General features: G+C 34.3%; 2 protein-coding genes across 2 annotated transcripts; one reads left to right on the plus strand and one right to left on the minus strand.

The window, feature by feature from the left end:
- The first annotated feature begins 108 nt into the window (after positions 1-108).
- Positions 109-7,961, plus strand: CNBP (CCHC-type zinc finger nucleic acid binding protein). Its single transcript, XM_089705087.1, has 3 exons — positions 109-270; positions 5,820-6,001; positions 7,110-7,961. Exons 2-3 carry the CDS (start codon positions 5,823-5,825, stop codon positions 7,363-7,365), a joined length of 435 nt encoding a protein of 144 aa, XP_089561213.1. The 5' UTR covers positions 109-270; positions 5,820-5,822; the 3' UTR covers positions 7,366-7,961.
- Positions 7,962-14,470: 6,509 nt separating this feature from the next.
- Positions 14,471-17,957, minus strand: LOC149481911 (uncharacterized). Its single transcript, XM_089704792.1, has 3 exons — positions 17,798-17,957; positions 15,445-15,631; positions 14,471-15,301 (listed from the first exon to the last, which is right to left on the minus strand). The coding sequence occupies exons 1-3, from the start codon at positions 17,872-17,874 to the stop codon at positions 14,969-14,971; spliced, it is 597 nt and encodes a 198-aa protein (XP_089560918.1). The 5' UTR covers positions 17,875-17,957; the 3' UTR covers positions 14,471-14,968.
- Between the last annotated feature and the right edge of the window lie 211 nt (positions 17,958-18,168).

The following is an 18,168-nucleotide window of genomic DNA, read 5'->3' on the forward strand; positions in this document are numbered from 1 at the left end:
TATTAATGTATACATATCCTTAAAAAGCAAAAACGATGGAAGTTTCGTATTTTATATGGCAAGAAAGTTATGGTTATGGCGCGTCCTAAACTTTTTATTATTATGTCTATGGTCAAAATGTCTTTTACGAATTCGTAGTGATGGTGGCTGGCTTCCTTGCAGACATAGCTTCATAAATTACGTCTAATTTGTAAAGTTCATCAATATTTTACTGAAAAGAAACTAGTTCTATTAGTGATTTAAGTGCTCAAGAAAATATACATCTAATCGGTAAGTGGAAAGTGAAATAAAGACGTGTGATATGCGCGGCTACCGGTACTCTACACGTGGTTATGTGTTATACCGCGTACTTGTAAAGAATATGTTTGGTCAAATTCAACAATGAGTTCATGTTCAAATTCATGTTACTGCAGTGTAAGTGCAGTGGAAAAAATAAAAGTTTTTGATTTAACGTCATGTTATATATTAGGTTGTTTATTGAACGTGGTTTGACAGCAGTTATTGCGATCCACATCAAATTAAGGTAATTGTTGAGCGTTCGCCTTTAGCAATAATCAAAGAACATTAAAACCCATGTATTGTAAACAAAAATGCTAGTAAATACACCTTTGTTCATGTCTTGCTTGATAGTTTCGCAAGTGCCATGTAATCAGCTTTTTCTTTTTGCTCGTGACGCATCTAAGTGTCATACAAGTGTGGGAAAGTACAACTAATAAGTATAGTTGCGTGCTAGGCGCTAAGGACGTAAATGTCTTGTCGTTAGTTTAATCTAACACAATATATGACATGTCTATAGGATAATTAGTTGAACATAACCTTAAGGCCCTACCTAACAACTTTAATACTTTATATACACGTGTAGTTCGCAATTGGAAAGCAATTTGGTCATTCTCAGGCACATGGATGTGGAATTATCGCAATTGGGAGATATTATAACCTTAACATTAATCTTAATCATAGTGCATAGAAGTTTCATTCACCTTTTGATATGTCATGAATTCTCAACTTTAACAGAATATATAACAGGTTGAAGTTCTTGTACCAACTTCATTTAATGCTTATAATTAGTATTCATATAACTATGCTATCTGCTATATGGTACATGAGGAAAATGTGTTTTCTGAAGTTGTTGTTATGTACATAGTAATTTTAAATGAGTCACATTCCATAATATTGGACTATCTTAAGTATTTAATTGTCAAACATATTTAACCATTGATTTTACCACATTGTCAAAAACTTACTCCTCATGGTGTGTTGTAGCATGTGTTATCAAAAATTAAAAATTTTGTTGTATTCCTAATAATTATTTAAGATTTCTCTCAACAAAATAACAAGCCTTTTACTGATATTCAAATCCACCATGACTGAGGCTGCAATATAACAATTTTATGTTGATCCAATATAATCAGACTCGCCAATTCAAATTTTCAATGTATATTTACCTACTTATTTAATAAAATCTTTTCGTTTCCATATTTTGAAGCTTTATCAGATTATTTTCAAAAGCCTAAAGCGACAGCATGCATACTACAATATACTTTCCCTGTGTAGTTCCTAATACTGTGAGTTTCCGGGATAAAAATTATTCTTCGTCCTTTCTTGGAACTCAAACTATCTGTGTATATTGAATTAAGTTTATATATTAAGTAGATTCAGATTAAATTGCGAAATAACCATTAATTAATACATTTAGATTAGTTAACATATTAATGAATTGCCACATTTTTCATTATCTTATCTTGGAAAACATTAAAAATTAATTGAGTTTTAGGTTTTCTAAAAATATAAAGATGAACTAGGTATACAGAATTATAAAAATGATTGCTTAAATAAGCCATCCATCCTTATTATTTTTTAAATATTTTTTTTAATCCATAAATGAGTATTCTATATTGCTGTAATTTTTTTTACATATATGGTACTTATATAGTTGTATTGAGACCAACTAGATGTTTCAATAAAAGTCAAATCAAATTTACATAATTTTGATACAACTTGTTTATTTTTTTTTATTATTTATTACATTTAACATAACAATCAAATTCTGGTAAGTAGTTCATGTTCATGTTAGAAGTGTTTAATTAATTATTATTGAATAACAATTTTAAAAGTACATAATGTGTACAAGATAACCCCATGATGTCATACCTAGATAAAAATTATTTATTATTTAGACTAGGCTGATTGTTTCTTTGCCCCAAAGTGTCATCTATTTTTGCCCAATGCCTCATAGAGAACTGAATTCACTTATTATTATAATTCCACTTGGTTGTATAAACTGTGTGGTTACCTACCGTCAGATAATTTAGTAAAGATTTCATAAAATTGTTTCACCAAGTGAAAGGTGCAGGGAGTTAGGGAACGGGAAAATAGTCTTAAACTATTATTAAATAATTATGTAAATAGATAACTCAAAAACTAAAAGTTTCCTCAGTGTGAAATTTCAGGTTTAGGTTCCATAGGACAATAGCTAACCACAAAAAAATTTACGACTCAACTTCACGCCCTATAATGTACAGTTTAGCCAAAATATTTTGCAACACTATCATAAATAGTCAAATACTAACAAAAAATTATGAGTCATGTTCCAAATGACTAAACATGACGAAATTCTTCAAACGAACTTAGAAATATGCAAATTCATAACCACACTGGTCCATTTACGATTCTCTGTATCCATTGATTGATGTTACGAGAAGCAACAAGCTGAATTACATTCCCTATCGTGCTTATTAATTTGCGTTCACCGCGATACAATTGTCGGGACTGCAACAGCGAGACGCGATGCGCTCGCGCTTATCAGACAGGGTCAAGAATACGTTACTCAGCTCAAATAACAGTTCTAATTCACTCTCTTTCGTATACCAACGTTAGAGAGAGACGCACTGCGGGGTAACGACCGTGCAGACGATTGTTACTGACTTCGTGTCAACGAAAGTCCAGAAAACAGGTCATTCAATGACGGCGCCTCTTATGAAATTGATGCATTCATGCATATCTGATTAAGGCATTAGTATCAGCCGTTGCTTATTAATCATTAGTAAAACATAAAACTTAAGCTCCATTAAAAAGCTGTTGCATCAATATAATATTGTCTATTTCTATGATACACGTGTATATAGCTATTTTAGTATTGCTTTATTTTTATAACGACTGCATAGGTCATCGTTCTCGTCATCTTATCGTAATAGAGCTAGTGACGAAACAGTATGGTTGACTTCCGAAGCAGGTTTGGTCGGAAGGTTTCAACTATGTAACGATACACGGGTGAAAGTGCGTTACTAATGTTACACACACACATACACGCAACAGGTGCAGCACCTTCCCACTTAGTTTTTTCGATGAAAACCCGATTTCTTATCGACGAGCCAACAAGTTAAAAGTTAATTTACGGACCAAAAAGTAACGAATAGAAGTTAAAATTCATAGATCAACAATAATTATTAATTATTAATTATTAATACAATTTCTTATTTAATAATGACAAATTAACGAATGCAATATTAATTTTTTTTTAAACATCTGTTCTTAAACTTTAAATACACAAAACAACTAAAAACTTGCATAATGCATATTCGCTTCGAACAGCTGTGCATTCAGCTGGTTATATATAGTGCATCTGGTAGGCAGTTTAACCCAGTTGTTACTATCGTTCTTTTAAAAGGACGCACCATAAATAAAATTATTATTAACAATGAGGGCATTTTTGAAAAAAATGTTTATATTCATTTGGCACCTCACGGTTGTAGGAATTGGAAAATTAAAGTGTTGTGTCGTTTTATAACAGTGGTATATTTTTAAATTATTTTAGAATTTCTGCCATTTTCCATTGATAAATCAAGTTAACTGTATTATCAATAAATTACAACAAATTACTTGATTTATTTTAAATACACGTAATTTGAAACGTGTTTTATCAGAAATATATATTACCTACTATTAGATTACATTTTATTTGTGATATTTATGCAGTTTTAATTGCCGTTCTTTTAAAAGGCCAGTAGTAATATGTACTACTACAAAGTACTTTTTTGCGCATGCACTCTTTGAAGAGCATCACAGCATCGGCGAAGCCATGGTGCCCTATTATGGCGGCCATCCATGCAAGCAATTCATAAGAGGGAAACCGATAAGATGGGGGTATGAATTTTGGGTCGGAGCTACACGCTTAGGTTGCATAGTTTGGTGTGATCCATACCAAGGACAATCGAATGATGTTGGTAATCAAAACAAATACCAAAAGCCTCTGGGGTTGCGTGCAAGCGTTGTATTACAGTATGCCGATGTACTGCGACAAATATAGGGCAAAGCTGCATTCCATTTATTTTTTAACAACTTTTTTACGTCCATTCATCTCATTGATGAACTTCTAGTACGAGGAATAAAGGCTACTGGCACAGTACGTGAAAATCGCGTCGCGAAATGCCCTTTGCCTACTGCCTATGAGAATTGAAAAAGACACCACGAGGTACATTCAAGCATCAATCGACCAGAGCAGAACAAATTTATTTTGCAAATGGAATGATAACAGTGTTGTGACTGTTGCATCAAACTTTGATACGATTCAGCCTGTGTCTACAACGGTAAAGAGATTTTCACAACAACAGAAGAAAAATATACTTGTCGTAAAGAAAGTACAAGAAAATGGGAGGGGTGGACAGATCCGACCAGAGCATCGGTTTGTATAAGACATCTATCAGAGGCTAGAAGTGGTATTTTTCTTTGACTTGTCATGTACTTGATATGGCAATACATAATTCTTGGCAAATATATAAGTAAAAGGGGGCCATTATGATTATCTCCACATTTGTAGAAGTGTTGGAACTGCTCTGCTCGAAACATATAAGAATGAGGAACGTAAAGGTGCTAGAGTTTCCGTGAAACCTCTCGATTTGATGGAAAAGATCACATCATTAGGTACAGAGACAAGCAGCTTCGGTGTATAGAATGTCACAAGAAAGCCAATTTCTATTGTCCTAAATGTAATGGAACCTTGCATCCTAAATTATGTTTTGAAAACTTTCATATTGCTACATAAATATATGTGAAATGTATGTTGTCATTTTAATATCATAGTCTACCTACTTAGTAGTACATATTACTACCGTCCTTTTAAAAGGACACCATTTTCCGAGATTTCCACGATAGATAAAATTTTTATACTATTTTTCCAGTTAAACTTTTTGCAATATGGACACAATATGTAAATTTCACCTTAATATGATAACAAAAATTGTTTCAGTAACATCTGGGTTAAATACATACCTATTAAATTTACTCATATTACATATACCTACTCCAAACAGTCACCGTGTACATTTTTCTATTAAAATTGTAAATATAAAATATTGTTTTAACGTGTGTTTTACACAATATTTATTATTTCGATTTTTCATAGAGCTCACTTCGTTTGAATTACATTATATACCTACCTACGCCCCTGCACATTTCAATTGAGTCGGCACGCGCCGAAACGAACAAATAAGGTGCTTATTGTATAGTAGCTCAAAGCTGATGTTCACGCCTCCGTCCACGTGGACAAACCGTATATTTTTATCTATGAAAACTGATTGAAAAACAAATTAAGATGAATCGAAACCAAACAAATTCTTTACAAATAGGTATATTAAAGTAGATAATCGATTTAGATGTTTTAAACGTAGGTACGAACAAAAATTGTAATTACGATTGTGAACTCCATCAAACAATCAATTTAACAAAAAAAAAATTATACAAAGAAAAAAAAGTATAAAGCACAGATATATTATGTAACTGCAGAAGTAGTGTGTATAACAGAAAAATTGTGATGGTTGCAGAAAATGAGTTCAAGCGTGTGCTACAAGTGTAACCGCACCGGGCACTTCGCCCGCGAGTGCACACAAGGCGGCGTGGCGTCGCGCGACGCGGGCTTCAACCGGCAACGGGAGAAGTGCTTCAAATGTAACCGCACGGGACACTTCGCGCGCGACTGCAAGGAGGAGGCCGACCGTTGCTACAGGTGTGTACAGAATGGCAGATGTGTAGGTAGTGTAGGTGTAGTAATATTTTAGGAGCCCAGGAGTTTGATGATTATGACCCTTCGTATGTCCCCAAAAAGCCTTTACAGGAAGGCTGATAGGAAAGTGTCCACTAGCTAATAAATAGCAGTCTTGCAAAGTCCAAAATTGGAATTACCTAGAACCAATATCGGAATTGAAGTCCCGGGTGAATAATAAATATGTCGCAAAGATATGTTCTACTTCTACTAATGGAATCTTGTTTCTCTTGCTTTTATTTTGAAACTAGCTGCGCTCCGCGGTTTCACACGCGTGGCTCCGCTCCTGTTGGTCTTAGCGTGATGATAATATATAGCCTATAGCCTTCCTCGATGAATGGGCTATCTAACACCGAAATAATTTTTCAAATCGGACCAGTAGTTCATAAGATTAGCGCGTTCAAACAAACAAACAAACTCTTCAGCTTTATTATATTAGTATAGATGTACATTGAACAGGTAACATTCAATTTCTCTTTTTTCATAACACATTTATGCCAGTAAGTAATCATAAAGCGGTCGGTGTTTAGACAATGAATCCCATCTAATACTTATGAAAGAATCGATCGATCTAACGACCGCTTGAAGTTTTTATAATATTATGGTAACAGAGTATAATTAAATATTTCTCTAAGAGTATCGCGTCATTGAACCTGACCCTGACCGAATCGATCCACATACGACACTGGCGAATTAAAGATACTAATGTTTATCACAAGTCATTGAACTTTTTGCCATCGTCGGCCGGACGTATGAAATCGTGTATGCATATAAAATAATGTATGTATTAAAATTTCTAATAAGGAAAATTAAATGTTTATCAAGGTGAATCTGTAAGAAAATTTGAATAGTTATACATATATGCAAATATTGTTAATTTTTATTGTTCAGTTCAATTTATATGTGCTTGTTAGACGTTTTATTTCTTTTGTTTGTGGCGATAATTGTTCCGCATGTGTTACGTAATGACCTTAATAATTGCTACAAAGCAAACAAAAAGTATTATTTTTTCAAAATTTAAATTACAAACTCGCACATAAAAGTAGCGTTAATGTGGTGAATCCGTTTCCAGATGTAACGGCACGGGGCATATAGCGCGCGAGTGCGCGCAGAGCCCGGACGAGCCGTCATGCTACAACTGCAACAAGACGGGGCACATCGCGCGGAACTGCCCCGAGGGCGGGCGCGACAGCTCCAACCAGACGTGCTACAACTGCAACAAGTCCGGCCACATATCGCGCAACTGCCCCGACGGAACCAAGACCTGCTACGTGTGCGGGAAGCCCGGACACATCAGCCGCGAGTGCCCCGAGGCCGAGCGGAACTAACACGAGACCCGCACCCCCTATACACATTATAAACAAATTCAACTATGTATATTATGATGCCACGCACGGACTGTAAGCAAAGGACGCGTTAAGCATTAAATCGTAAGGCCACAGACTGTACGAAATGAAATTAATACAACGGAATTATAAGCAGCGGTACGCAGAGACTGAGGGTTAATGTTGACTTGTATATAGGTCTCCCGCGCGGTGTTCGCCGTAGGTTAATGTTTGTTCTTGCACGTGAAGTTGTGTTTTAAAATCATTTAATAATCGTGATTGAACTATTGATGAGGTAGCGTTACAGTTTTTAGCATTACAGAGTATATATTTAATATATTTTGTACAGATTTATTTGTCAAAAGATAAATTGGTTGCTGGCGTATGATGACTTTTCAATGTTGTGGAGGCCCCGGAGATGTGACCCACGTGACTCCTGCTTGTTTTGTCGTTAAGCAGGAGGCGCCCTTTCCCTCATATCTTCGACTATAACACTATCAGTTAATATTTGTTTTTTTTTAATAATTCCTTTGTTTATGAGGTCCTGCTGATTTGTGGAGAATTCAGTGGTTAATTAATTAGAATTTCATTAATCAGAATATTTTTTATTTTGTTATCCCTTACAATGTGCCTGTACAGTAAACACATGGAATGTAAAGTATCAGCTTCAGTGGGAGATAATAAAAATCTTGCCTTATTTTCAATAAGTTTTCCCTCTTGCCCTGATTCTCGCCACACAATCACACAAACACCAAACCAAATCCTATTAGACATTTTAAATTTTAACATTTAGACGATAGAAAAAATTAGTGAAGGGTATCTTGAGTACAAGATACAAGAAGAAACTATAAAAACAGATTCACTTAAAAGTCTACTTACTGGTTGTTTTGATTCGAAATATTATGATGATTGGTGCTTTTAGAGTAGTGAGTGGAGAGAAAATGATTTTATTATCATTTGAGTGGTGGGATTTCGATATAATTTGTATAGGAAAAATAATAATAATATACAGTACTTGTAAAATACAATCAAGCTTTTTTAATCTTTGCAAAAGACACGAAAGCAATTACGCTTCTGTTTTTCTCAAAACTACTACTACTGGCAATTCTAGAGAAATCATTTTTATAGAAAACGAACGTATCTGCGCATTTTTCATGTTAGACTTCGCTTGTAAAGAAAAGCTTCTTTTTTGTATAATGAAAAAACATATATAATTATTTATAGGAAATTACGTCACGCTATCAGAATGTGACTCAGTGTTTTGCACCTAAGAATGCTCGTTATATTTAAAATAAAGGATCTGACTTCAAGGTCTTCTTACACATCAACTTACATTCTAATCAATTTAACTTCTGATCATTGTACCACAGTCCGCCCCTAGCGATTAATGTATATATGTATATATAACTGATTATATAATAATTATATTATAACCGATAGCGCTATTTTAGCGAATAATTTCATTTTATTTTAATCATAACAGTATGTACCTAATAGATAAAAACAGAAAAGCTTAAAATGAAACCGACCAGGAGAAAATAAAGAGGGTATTTTGGAACAATATCTCTAGTTCTCTGCCATTATTGTACTTAAATGCCAAAATAAATTATTCTTTCACGCCATAATAACTGAACTGATTTTGATATTGAACATGAAGATAGATTAGACTAGGAAAGATGCTAGGTTTTTAACAAAACTAATTCTGAATAAACACAAATATAATTACTACGGCTGTCACGCGAATGGCGCGGGCGGCCTAACGAAGTGAACGGTGAACGGAGCGTAGACCCATCGTAGACCCAACGGAGTGTTGGTAATAGATAATTACCTACCTATTTTATAATGTAAGTATTAATGGTAAGTATGCAGTTTATAATATGAATACTTGATAGAGGATAGTACAGTACTCCAAAATTAATAAATCTTCGCTAATTTATTATCGTATTTCCAGAAACACCCGAATCATCCCGAATAATTGAATCGTCAGTGCCCTAAACAATGGACTTGCACCTTGTTCGAAAGAATAGAGTCAGAGTCATACACAATCGAAAACAATTCGGGCGATAAGCGACGGTAGCCTGTCAGTCAAAAAATTCAAAAATCTGTCAGTCGTCTTTATATATTGGTGGTGACCGCACGTATTATCTCTGTATGGAATTATATAGAGCTGCTGTTACATACCCTTCTTAGTTTTATTACAAACTTGAATTTTCTGATAAAATGATTATTTACACAGATAGCAGTGGGGAAAGTGAAAATTAATAAGAGCATAATGAAAGTTCAGATCATTCTACGATATCATAAATAGAGAGAATCCCTGATTCTGTAAATCCTTTGCACTGAGATTTCAATGATTAGATTTCATAATTTAAATGTAAACCAGCGTTTGAAGATCATTTTTTTAAATAAGTATAAACTTTGTCTTATTTTAACCTTCCAAATATCCATCATTACGCCAGCTTCAGTAAGACACTTTAATAGTTCTAAGTATAGCATTTTCCAAGTAAATCAATACAACAAATATATATTCGCAATCGTGTGGCTTATCCTTACTATTTATATTATCGAAACAAATTTCGTTACTTATCTCTTTTACCATAAAATCACAATAAAACTCATAATTCTAATAAACTATGCATGAAGAAAATACATTGAACCACTCTATATGGGTGAAGTCCAAAATATTGACGTAAATGACACAATAGTGACACAAAATGTTGTGCGATAGTGACACAAAAGTCGCACAGAAATTTACACTACTGTAACACAATAGTGGCACAAAGTGGTAGCAAAAAACTATAAAGTTGAGGTTACATTAGGAGTTATAGAAACCTATAGTTTTAAAAATAGAAAAATAGACATCAATATCTAAATTATTTTCAGACGAAATTAAAACAAAATTATAATCTAAGAAAAGAAAGGTTTAATAAGTCTCCAAAATTTAAAGTTTATGAAGTAGTCAGTTTTTTTTAGTGGAGTAATTGCTTCGACGTGGCAATCGGAAATTATATTTCCATATTCACTGCTAGGTGCTATTTGTAACTTTTTTTTCAGTTCTTCATAATCTTCTTCCATTTTTGCCATACGTTGCTGTTGTACTCTCATTTGATTAAAAAGTCTGTGATAACCTTTTTTCAGAGTGAGTACGCTATTACGAAGCTCTGTGTTTTCTTTCCGCAATTTTCGTTCAATTCGTCTTTGAATATTTCGGGCAATGGATTCCAGGTTGTATTATGGGATATTCATCATCTTGTGAAGCGTTACTTCGAATAGTCTATTCTGTGTTTGTTGCTCTTGGTCTATCTCTTAGTTCATTAAATTATCTCCATTTTTTCCTTCGTTCTACTTTTTGTTCTTCTGTCAAAACAGCTGTCTTGGTCTTGTACAATTGTTTTGTCCTTTCTAAATTCCTTTTTTTAAAGCTTCAAATTTTTCAGGATTATCTTTTTTTAATCGTTCTCTATATCTTTTGGACTATTCTGCCGAAGTAAGTGTCATCTGAAAGATAAAAAGAAAAAATGTCTTATTCCATGCCTATTAGTCGGCTTGTTACGACCAACAGTCTAAATTTGCCACTATAGGCAAAGTATTTTGGCAGAATTTTTACTTGACAAAAAAATTTAAATACTTCCTGAATTCCAAAAATATTTCAAACTATTCCTATAATTAATAAAAATAACTTCGTTAAAAATAACCGAACTTCAAAGCACTAAGCCTTTAGTATTAACCTTCAAAACGTAAATCTATTGTGTCTGCTATTCGGCGTGCGACGGGCATATTCTAAATTAAAACGATCCCAATACTCAATTATTGATAGCTTTCTCAAATGCTAAACAAATATACCTAGTACTAAGTGTATCTCAACCTTATTATGTTAGCACAATTGTGGTGACACAGAAATTGTACAACTGGTGTTACAAAAGTAATACAAAAGTGTCACAACTGTGAGGTAGCACAGTAAGTAAATATTGATTACTCTGAAACTACACTGTGAATCGTATTAAAATGAATATTACGCAAACACCCATGCTTTTTTTTACCTAGAGCACTATTGAATTATAATTAAAACACAAGACTTACCGTAAGAATCGTTGAATAACCTGCCGAAAAATTTCTGACCACACTAATCCACTTTGAGTTTTGGCTGGTTCACACTTTGATTAGTGTGAGTGCAGGTGATTAGTGCGAGTGCAGGTGTGTAGTGAGAGTAGTGTCCAATTGACTGCGAGTGCAGGTGATTAGTGCGAGTGCAGGCACGCTGCGAGTGAGGGGGAAGGGAGGGCGCGCGGGACGTGGCTACTCGGTGTCCCTTCGTCCAGCATACTCACCACAACTCACCATGGAATCCTGATATTTCATGAATGTCAAAAAACTGTTCTGAAATAGTGCTAAATAGTGCCCAAAGGAAAAAAATAGTGCTCTTGTACTTGCGAAGTTATAGCCATAGTTCGATGAGTATGCTGGACGAAGGTTTCGCCCAGCATACTCACCTCCGTCCGGAGAATCTGTATACGCTTCAAACATAATTCATACTTCAAAAAATAGTTCCCAAATAGTGCCAAACGGTGCCCAAAAAGAAAAAACAGTGCTCGAATAACTTCGGAGTTACAGGCTTCGTTCAGTGAGTATGCTGGGCGTAGGTTCTACGCCCAGCATACTCACCTCAGTGCGCGAATATCGAACGAGCTATAGGAACAATTTACGTCTCAAAAAATTGTGCTTGAAATAGTGCCCAATATCAGTCCAATTTTTGCTTGACTTTTGACCTAGAAAACCATTAAATTTGATTGTAAACTTCTACATACATTACATTGAGTACAGTCGAATACAATATTATTAACTTTCTTTCTAACAATTTTTGTCTTGTGTAAATTATTTGTTTTGTTATATTGTCTATGTAAGGGAGTATTTACTTTAGAATCGCAATATTATTAAGTAATTACACATTATTTTAATAATACTTTATAATAATATGATTAAGCCTTCGCGCGTCGCATGGGACCCCGGTAGCTAGGAACAATGATTTTATATATTTGTCTAGATCACGGCGCTTGAAGGATTAAGATATCAAATGAAGTAAATCATGCATGAAAAATAAAGTTGCTGTTATTAATGCTTTCATTACAACTGACAAAATTATTCAAAATAATCATTTTCCGGATCAAGGACGGTACCACAACGTTTACGGAATTGACCTGTATTCCTCATGTGATAAAGTTCAATATAGTGTGGCAGTAATGGATGCACGTACGGTCAATAGGTATGGGGCTTACGACGCGCGGCGCCCGCGACGCTAAACATTTTTTTATATGTATATTATATACAATATTAAAACTACAATTTTTTCTATTTACATTGATTATATTATGAATGTTAACAAAAGCTGTGAACTAGTTAACTAGAATTCTGATTACTTTGGCCCTTTAAATAGTAATAAATAACGTAAGTAATTAAAAATGTTTTTTATTGCTAAACCTTTCATTGATGAAACTATTGGAAAGAGTTTTAAAAATTTGTATAACTATGTCACAGTACTAGTTTTGACTGGTTATAAGTTTTGCCTGCAACATATATACAAAAAGAAACTGTATAATTTCCTTTTTACAATTTTTCAAGATATTAATTTTATTGGCTGCAAATGACTGTTTTTATTCAGACAAACACACAATGCAATGAAGTAATAGACTTCATTTAGGTACGCTTAAAGTTTCATTCATTTATTATTATTTATAAAATATATAATAATGCATTTAATCGAAAGTTTTTGACATGTGAGAAAATACCATAATTATTTCCAATAACATGAAGTCTACAATTAGAAAGTTTAATATTTTTGTCCAAAAACATGTGTCGACGACTGTACCCCATTTTACGTTAGTATGTAGAAGTTTACATTAAAATTTAATGGTTTTCTAAGTCAAAAGTCAAGCAAAAATTGGACTGATATTGGGCACTATTTCAAGTACAATTTTTTGAGACGTAAATTATACCTATAGCTCGTTCGATATTCGCGCACTGAGGTGAGTATGCTGGGCGTAGAACCTACGCCCAGCATACTCACTGAACGAAGCCTATAACTCCGAAGTTATTCGAGCACTGTTTTTTCTTTTTGGGCACCGTTTGGCACTATTTGGGAACTATTTTTTGAAGTATGAATTATGTTTGAAGCGTATACAGATTCTCCGGACGGAGGTGAGTATGCTGGGCGAAACCTTCGTCCAGCATACTCATCGAACTATGGCTATAACTTCGCAAGTACAAGAGCACTATTTTTTTCCTTTGGGCACTATTTGGCACTATTTCAGAACAGTTTTTTGACATTCATGAAATATCAGGATTCCATGGTGAGTTGTGGTGAGTATGCTGGACGAAGGGACACGCTACTCGCAGTCCACTCGCAAAAAAATAGAACACGCTTCTATTCACTTTGCTACACAGCCTACTAAAAACTCGCACTAAACAGTCGCTGTCCACACGTAGTACTACTCATCACCTGCACTCGCACTAATCAAAGTGTGAACCAGCCATTTAACAATGCGAATGATACAATACGGCCGTTATTCTCTAGCTGTTATAGACAATTACGCGCAGTGTTGCCAGTCCTCCAAAGCGAAACCTACCCTGTTTATAGTCTATAGAAACTGCCAATGAAAACGGTTGCACAAAATAAGTAGCACAATTGTTTAAAATCGCACATAAATAACAAAAAACAGTAAAAAAGCACAATATTTCAGTTTGTTCCTTATAGCCTACGTGAAAAAGGTTGCTCATTATACGTTTTTGCTGTAGAATTCAACATTCAGCCTATAAGTTACATAGAACTTGTTCAAAAATATCTTCAAAGTTCACCCTCCAAAATTATTATGCCGTTTTGTACATAATTTGGTCGCGTTAGTAGATAAATTATTTTATTTACTCTGCTATTGAGTATTATATTATAACATTGGGTCTTTGGCATGCTGGACAAATAACCATTTAATTTAATAGTAATTGTCGTAAAATTCTATCAGACATAGTTTTCAAGAAAAATGTTTGGGAATTTTTTGATTGGGCAAATGTGTCAAAATTTTGTTCTTTACCCATATACCTACATATCGTCTTCGGAGGCTCGGTGAATATGGCAGTTGCCGAACAGTGACGAATTTTTCTATGCGCATTATCAGTTTGGGAGTACTGTATGCAATATGCATGCATTCAGAACCACTATGGCATGATTAAATTAAGAAAACTTACGACACGCTATGATGCCAAGATGATTAATTAACATTGCGCGCGGCCGGTGTGGCGGGGTACGAGCGGGGCGAGGTTCCGTGTTCATAGATTAAGCAATGCACGCAGATGCGATACATTGTGCAATCTATTTACTCGGTACTATCTGATGGTTCTGAAACTAGGGAATAAAATAAAAAGATGATATTATATAAAACTATGTATTTTAATTTCCTTTATATAATACCAGTTTAGTAAGCTTTAGTCGTTTTGTGTAATAAACAATAGTTTTATCAGTTTTTGCTTCATGATGTAATCGAGTTTTGGAGTATTAGTTTATAACCCTAATTAAATGGATTCGATGATTCAATATTGATGGCTGATTCAGTGACTTATGCTACTCAACAACTTCTACTTTCACTATTATATCAGGTGTCGTATTTAAATCAGGTGTCGTATTTAAATCAGGTGTCTTATTTAAATCAAATCCGAATTTATCTGTAAAATTTTGAAGAAGAGTTTTGTACCTGGCACATCTTTTCTTGAGATAATAATTTTGACGTCGTAATATCCTAAACTTCTTAGCAAGTTTCTTTCTAGCTGCAGATTCCATAAGTAATTTTTTCTTCAGTACAATTGTTCTCGGACTGTCGAAAATTGATTCTGAACTGCTTACTGAGTCAGACAATGGTTCTGGTTTAAATGAAGGTGGTTCACTGGTTTTTTTAGGCTGAAAAAAAAAAAGGTTTCAGTGTAGTCGGTTGTATTTTTATCGAACATTATGAACTACCACAACCTAACCTTATCTATGTTGTGCTCAAGTAAGTATTTTTATCACTAAAAATGAAAGACTGATAAAAGTTAAATTATTACATCAATGCAGGGTACAGCTGTTTTCCTTAAGTATATTCGTCCTGTCTTTGTGGTGTATTTGTCATCTTCTTTAAAATGAATAGAACAAACACGTGAATACTCTGATGGTAACCATGTGTCCTCACTACGATTTTTTTGTACAAATTTAATCCACTCCTCCCTTTTTTCGTGGCCGTGATGCGGAAACCTATAGACAAGTTGAATTAAAACTAAACAAGATGGAAATATTCTTGTTTAATGCTTTTCACTTTGCGTAGTCGGGTTAACCGTTAAAAGTATAAATATTTGAAATGAAATGAAATGAAATGAAATAATTTATTTGCAGGAATTGTGGTTAATACAAGGTTTTACAATAATATCTATACTAATATTATAAAGAGGAAAAGTTTGTAAGTATGTATGTAAGTATGTATGTATGTATGGTTTTCACGCAAAAACTACTGGACCGATTTCAAAAATTCTTTCACCATTAGAAAGCTGCATCTTTACTGAGCAACATAGGCTATATTGCATTTTCAAAAAAATTAGAGATCCTTACCAAAAATGCAATAATGTAACCCAAGGTGTAAAAAAATCCTCAATAAAACTTCTGTCATCGCGTGCGCTGCGGAATCTATTGAAGATAGAACAAAAAAATGTTCTACAGTATTATAGAATGGATCAATATCTACAAGAAAGTCCGCGATACCATATGTCCATCTCCAGTAGTTATGTTACTACAACAACTTTTTTACGTTTTCAAAGTAAATAGAAGTGCCGACAGTAATCAAACCATGTTATCCATACACATATATTAATCCTTATCCCATTAAATGATGTTTTATTACAGACTGTTTCAATACCAGCAAAATACTTTTTAAATGAAAAGAATTGGATATTCCATTCAAAAGATATAACGAATTTGAAAGTGTCAATCTACAGAAAATAGTAGGTATACTGTTCGAGCAGGCCGTAGTGCGGGGGTCACGGAGGAATTCTACCAATATGCGTCTTGACGGAACACAGTGGGGTTGTGGTCGGTAGGAATCCGAGATAACCCACGGCCCCTCCCCTGGAGGCCGTGGGTATCTATGAAAGATTTCCCCACTAAAACAAAAAAAAAAGGCCGTAGTGCGGGACGGGGTAAAGGTGATTTTCATGTGATTAAAAATTAAACCTATAGTCCGACCTATAGTAGACTTTTCACTGTAACGATATCGCTATCTATGCGGGTGAAACCGCAGGGCATTGCTAGTTGTTTGATAAAGCGCTAGAGACAGATATTTCTTTTAATCCATACTATAATATTATAAATGCGAAAGTAACTCTGTCTGTTTGTCTGTTACTCAATCACGCCTAAACTACTGAACCAATTTGCATGAAATTTGGTATGGAGATATTTTGATACCCGAGAAAAGACATAGGCTATACCTTTTATTGCGAAATATGTACCACGGGCGAAGCCGGGGCGGACCTCTAGTATTACAATAAAGTCCGCACAACTCGCCAGCAACCTGGCATACAAATATTTATGTGTATTTAACTCACTAAAATACAATATATTTTTAGATTAAGTTTAACATTTTAACATTTTAGATTACAGTTATTATTATTATCTATCTTTAGTGTTTACAAGCAAAGAACTCATTTATATTATAAAAGCAATGAGATTGCAGCCACTTTTTTAATTTAAGTTTAAACAATTGCATGGGCAATTCCTTAAATGCCATTGGGATTCCGTTATATATCTTCGCACTCATAACATGGCTGTTTTTGCTACATAAAGCAGTGCGACAAATTGGAAGTTGCAATCTGTGAGGATCCCTGGTTGGGTACTGACTATTTTGACAACTTTTAATGTACATATAGGGATGCTGTTTCACAAATATTCCAACCTCCAAGATGTATAAAGAAGTAAGTGTTAAAAGTCCGAGTCGCTTAAATAAGTCTCGACAACTTTCTAAGGGCCCTACTCCACATATTGCTCTGACACACCTTTTCTGAGCTATAAAGACTTTTTTTACGTTTGTAGAGTTGCCCCATAAAATAAGACCATACCGAAGCAACGATGAAACATAACCATGATATGCAATGATTGCCGCTCTCTCATCAATAATCTGTTTAATTCTTCTGAGGGCAAATACAAACTTATTTACACGGGTACAACAATTTACATACTACACTACGGTAATATTTTCTAGTAAATTAAATGGATTTTTTTAACAGACTCATCGATAGTGTCACGTCGTGTACAGAAATGTTGTTACTTGTTAGTCTATGAAAATGGCGTCGAACGCAGAACGCGTGGTGATTTATTGTAAAATGATAACAATATTAGTAAAATGCATGACTTACGGATAATAAGGAAACTTACTGGTGAAAAGTCACTCCTTGGGCTTTGTTTGTATTATGTGAACTGTTGAAACAATATCTCATCACACACGAAGGCATTTTGAACAGAGCAATAGCACGTGTTGACGGGGCAAGCGGGGGGCATAGACTAAGTGAGATTGAGACGCTTGTCTCTAACCACAGAACAGTAAAAACTTTCTTTCGTCCCGTGTCATGTTACAAATAGTGTAGTAGCGATGTAAATAAAGCAATGATATGAATGATCGTAGATATACTACGTCCATGGTGATACGAATTAAATGTGGAGGGTAGTAAATCACATAGTAAATGCATACTATAAAGTATTTAAAACGATAGTTTAGAACTTATTTTATTTTTGAAATCTGGCAATTT

This window comes from Colias philodice, chromosome 16 (genome assembly GCF_061535455.1).
Source record: "Colias philodice isolate Cphi_HAF_F1 chromosome 16, ilColPhil1 Martin Lab GWU primary, whole genome shotgun sequence".
Lineage (NCBI taxonomy): Eukaryota > Metazoa > Arthropoda > Insecta > Lepidoptera > Pieridae > Colias > Colias philodice.

Excerpts from the sequence above, each read along its gene's own strand:
- CNBP (XM_089705087.1), top strand. The coding sequence starts at position 5,823 with ATGAGTTCAAGCGTGTGCTACAAGTGTAACCGCACCGGGCACTTCGCC. Across the intron at positions 6,002-7,109 it reads GAGGCCGACCGTTGCTACAG|ATGTAACGGCACGGGGCATA; the intron begins GTGTGTACAGAA and ends ATCCGTTTCCAG.
- LOC149481911 (XM_089704792.1), bottom strand. The coding sequence starts at position 17,874 with ATGCCTTCGTGTGTGATGAGATATTGTTTCAACAGTTCACATAATACA. Across the intron at positions 15,632-17,797 it reads CAAGGAGTGACTTTTCACCA|GTTTCCGCATCACGGCCACG; the intron begins GTAAGTTTCCTT and ends ACTTGTCTATAG. Across the intron at positions 15,302-15,444 it reads CAGCTGTACCCTGCATTGAT|CCTAAAAAAACCAGTGAACC; the intron begins GTAATAATTTAA and ends TTTTTTTTTCAG.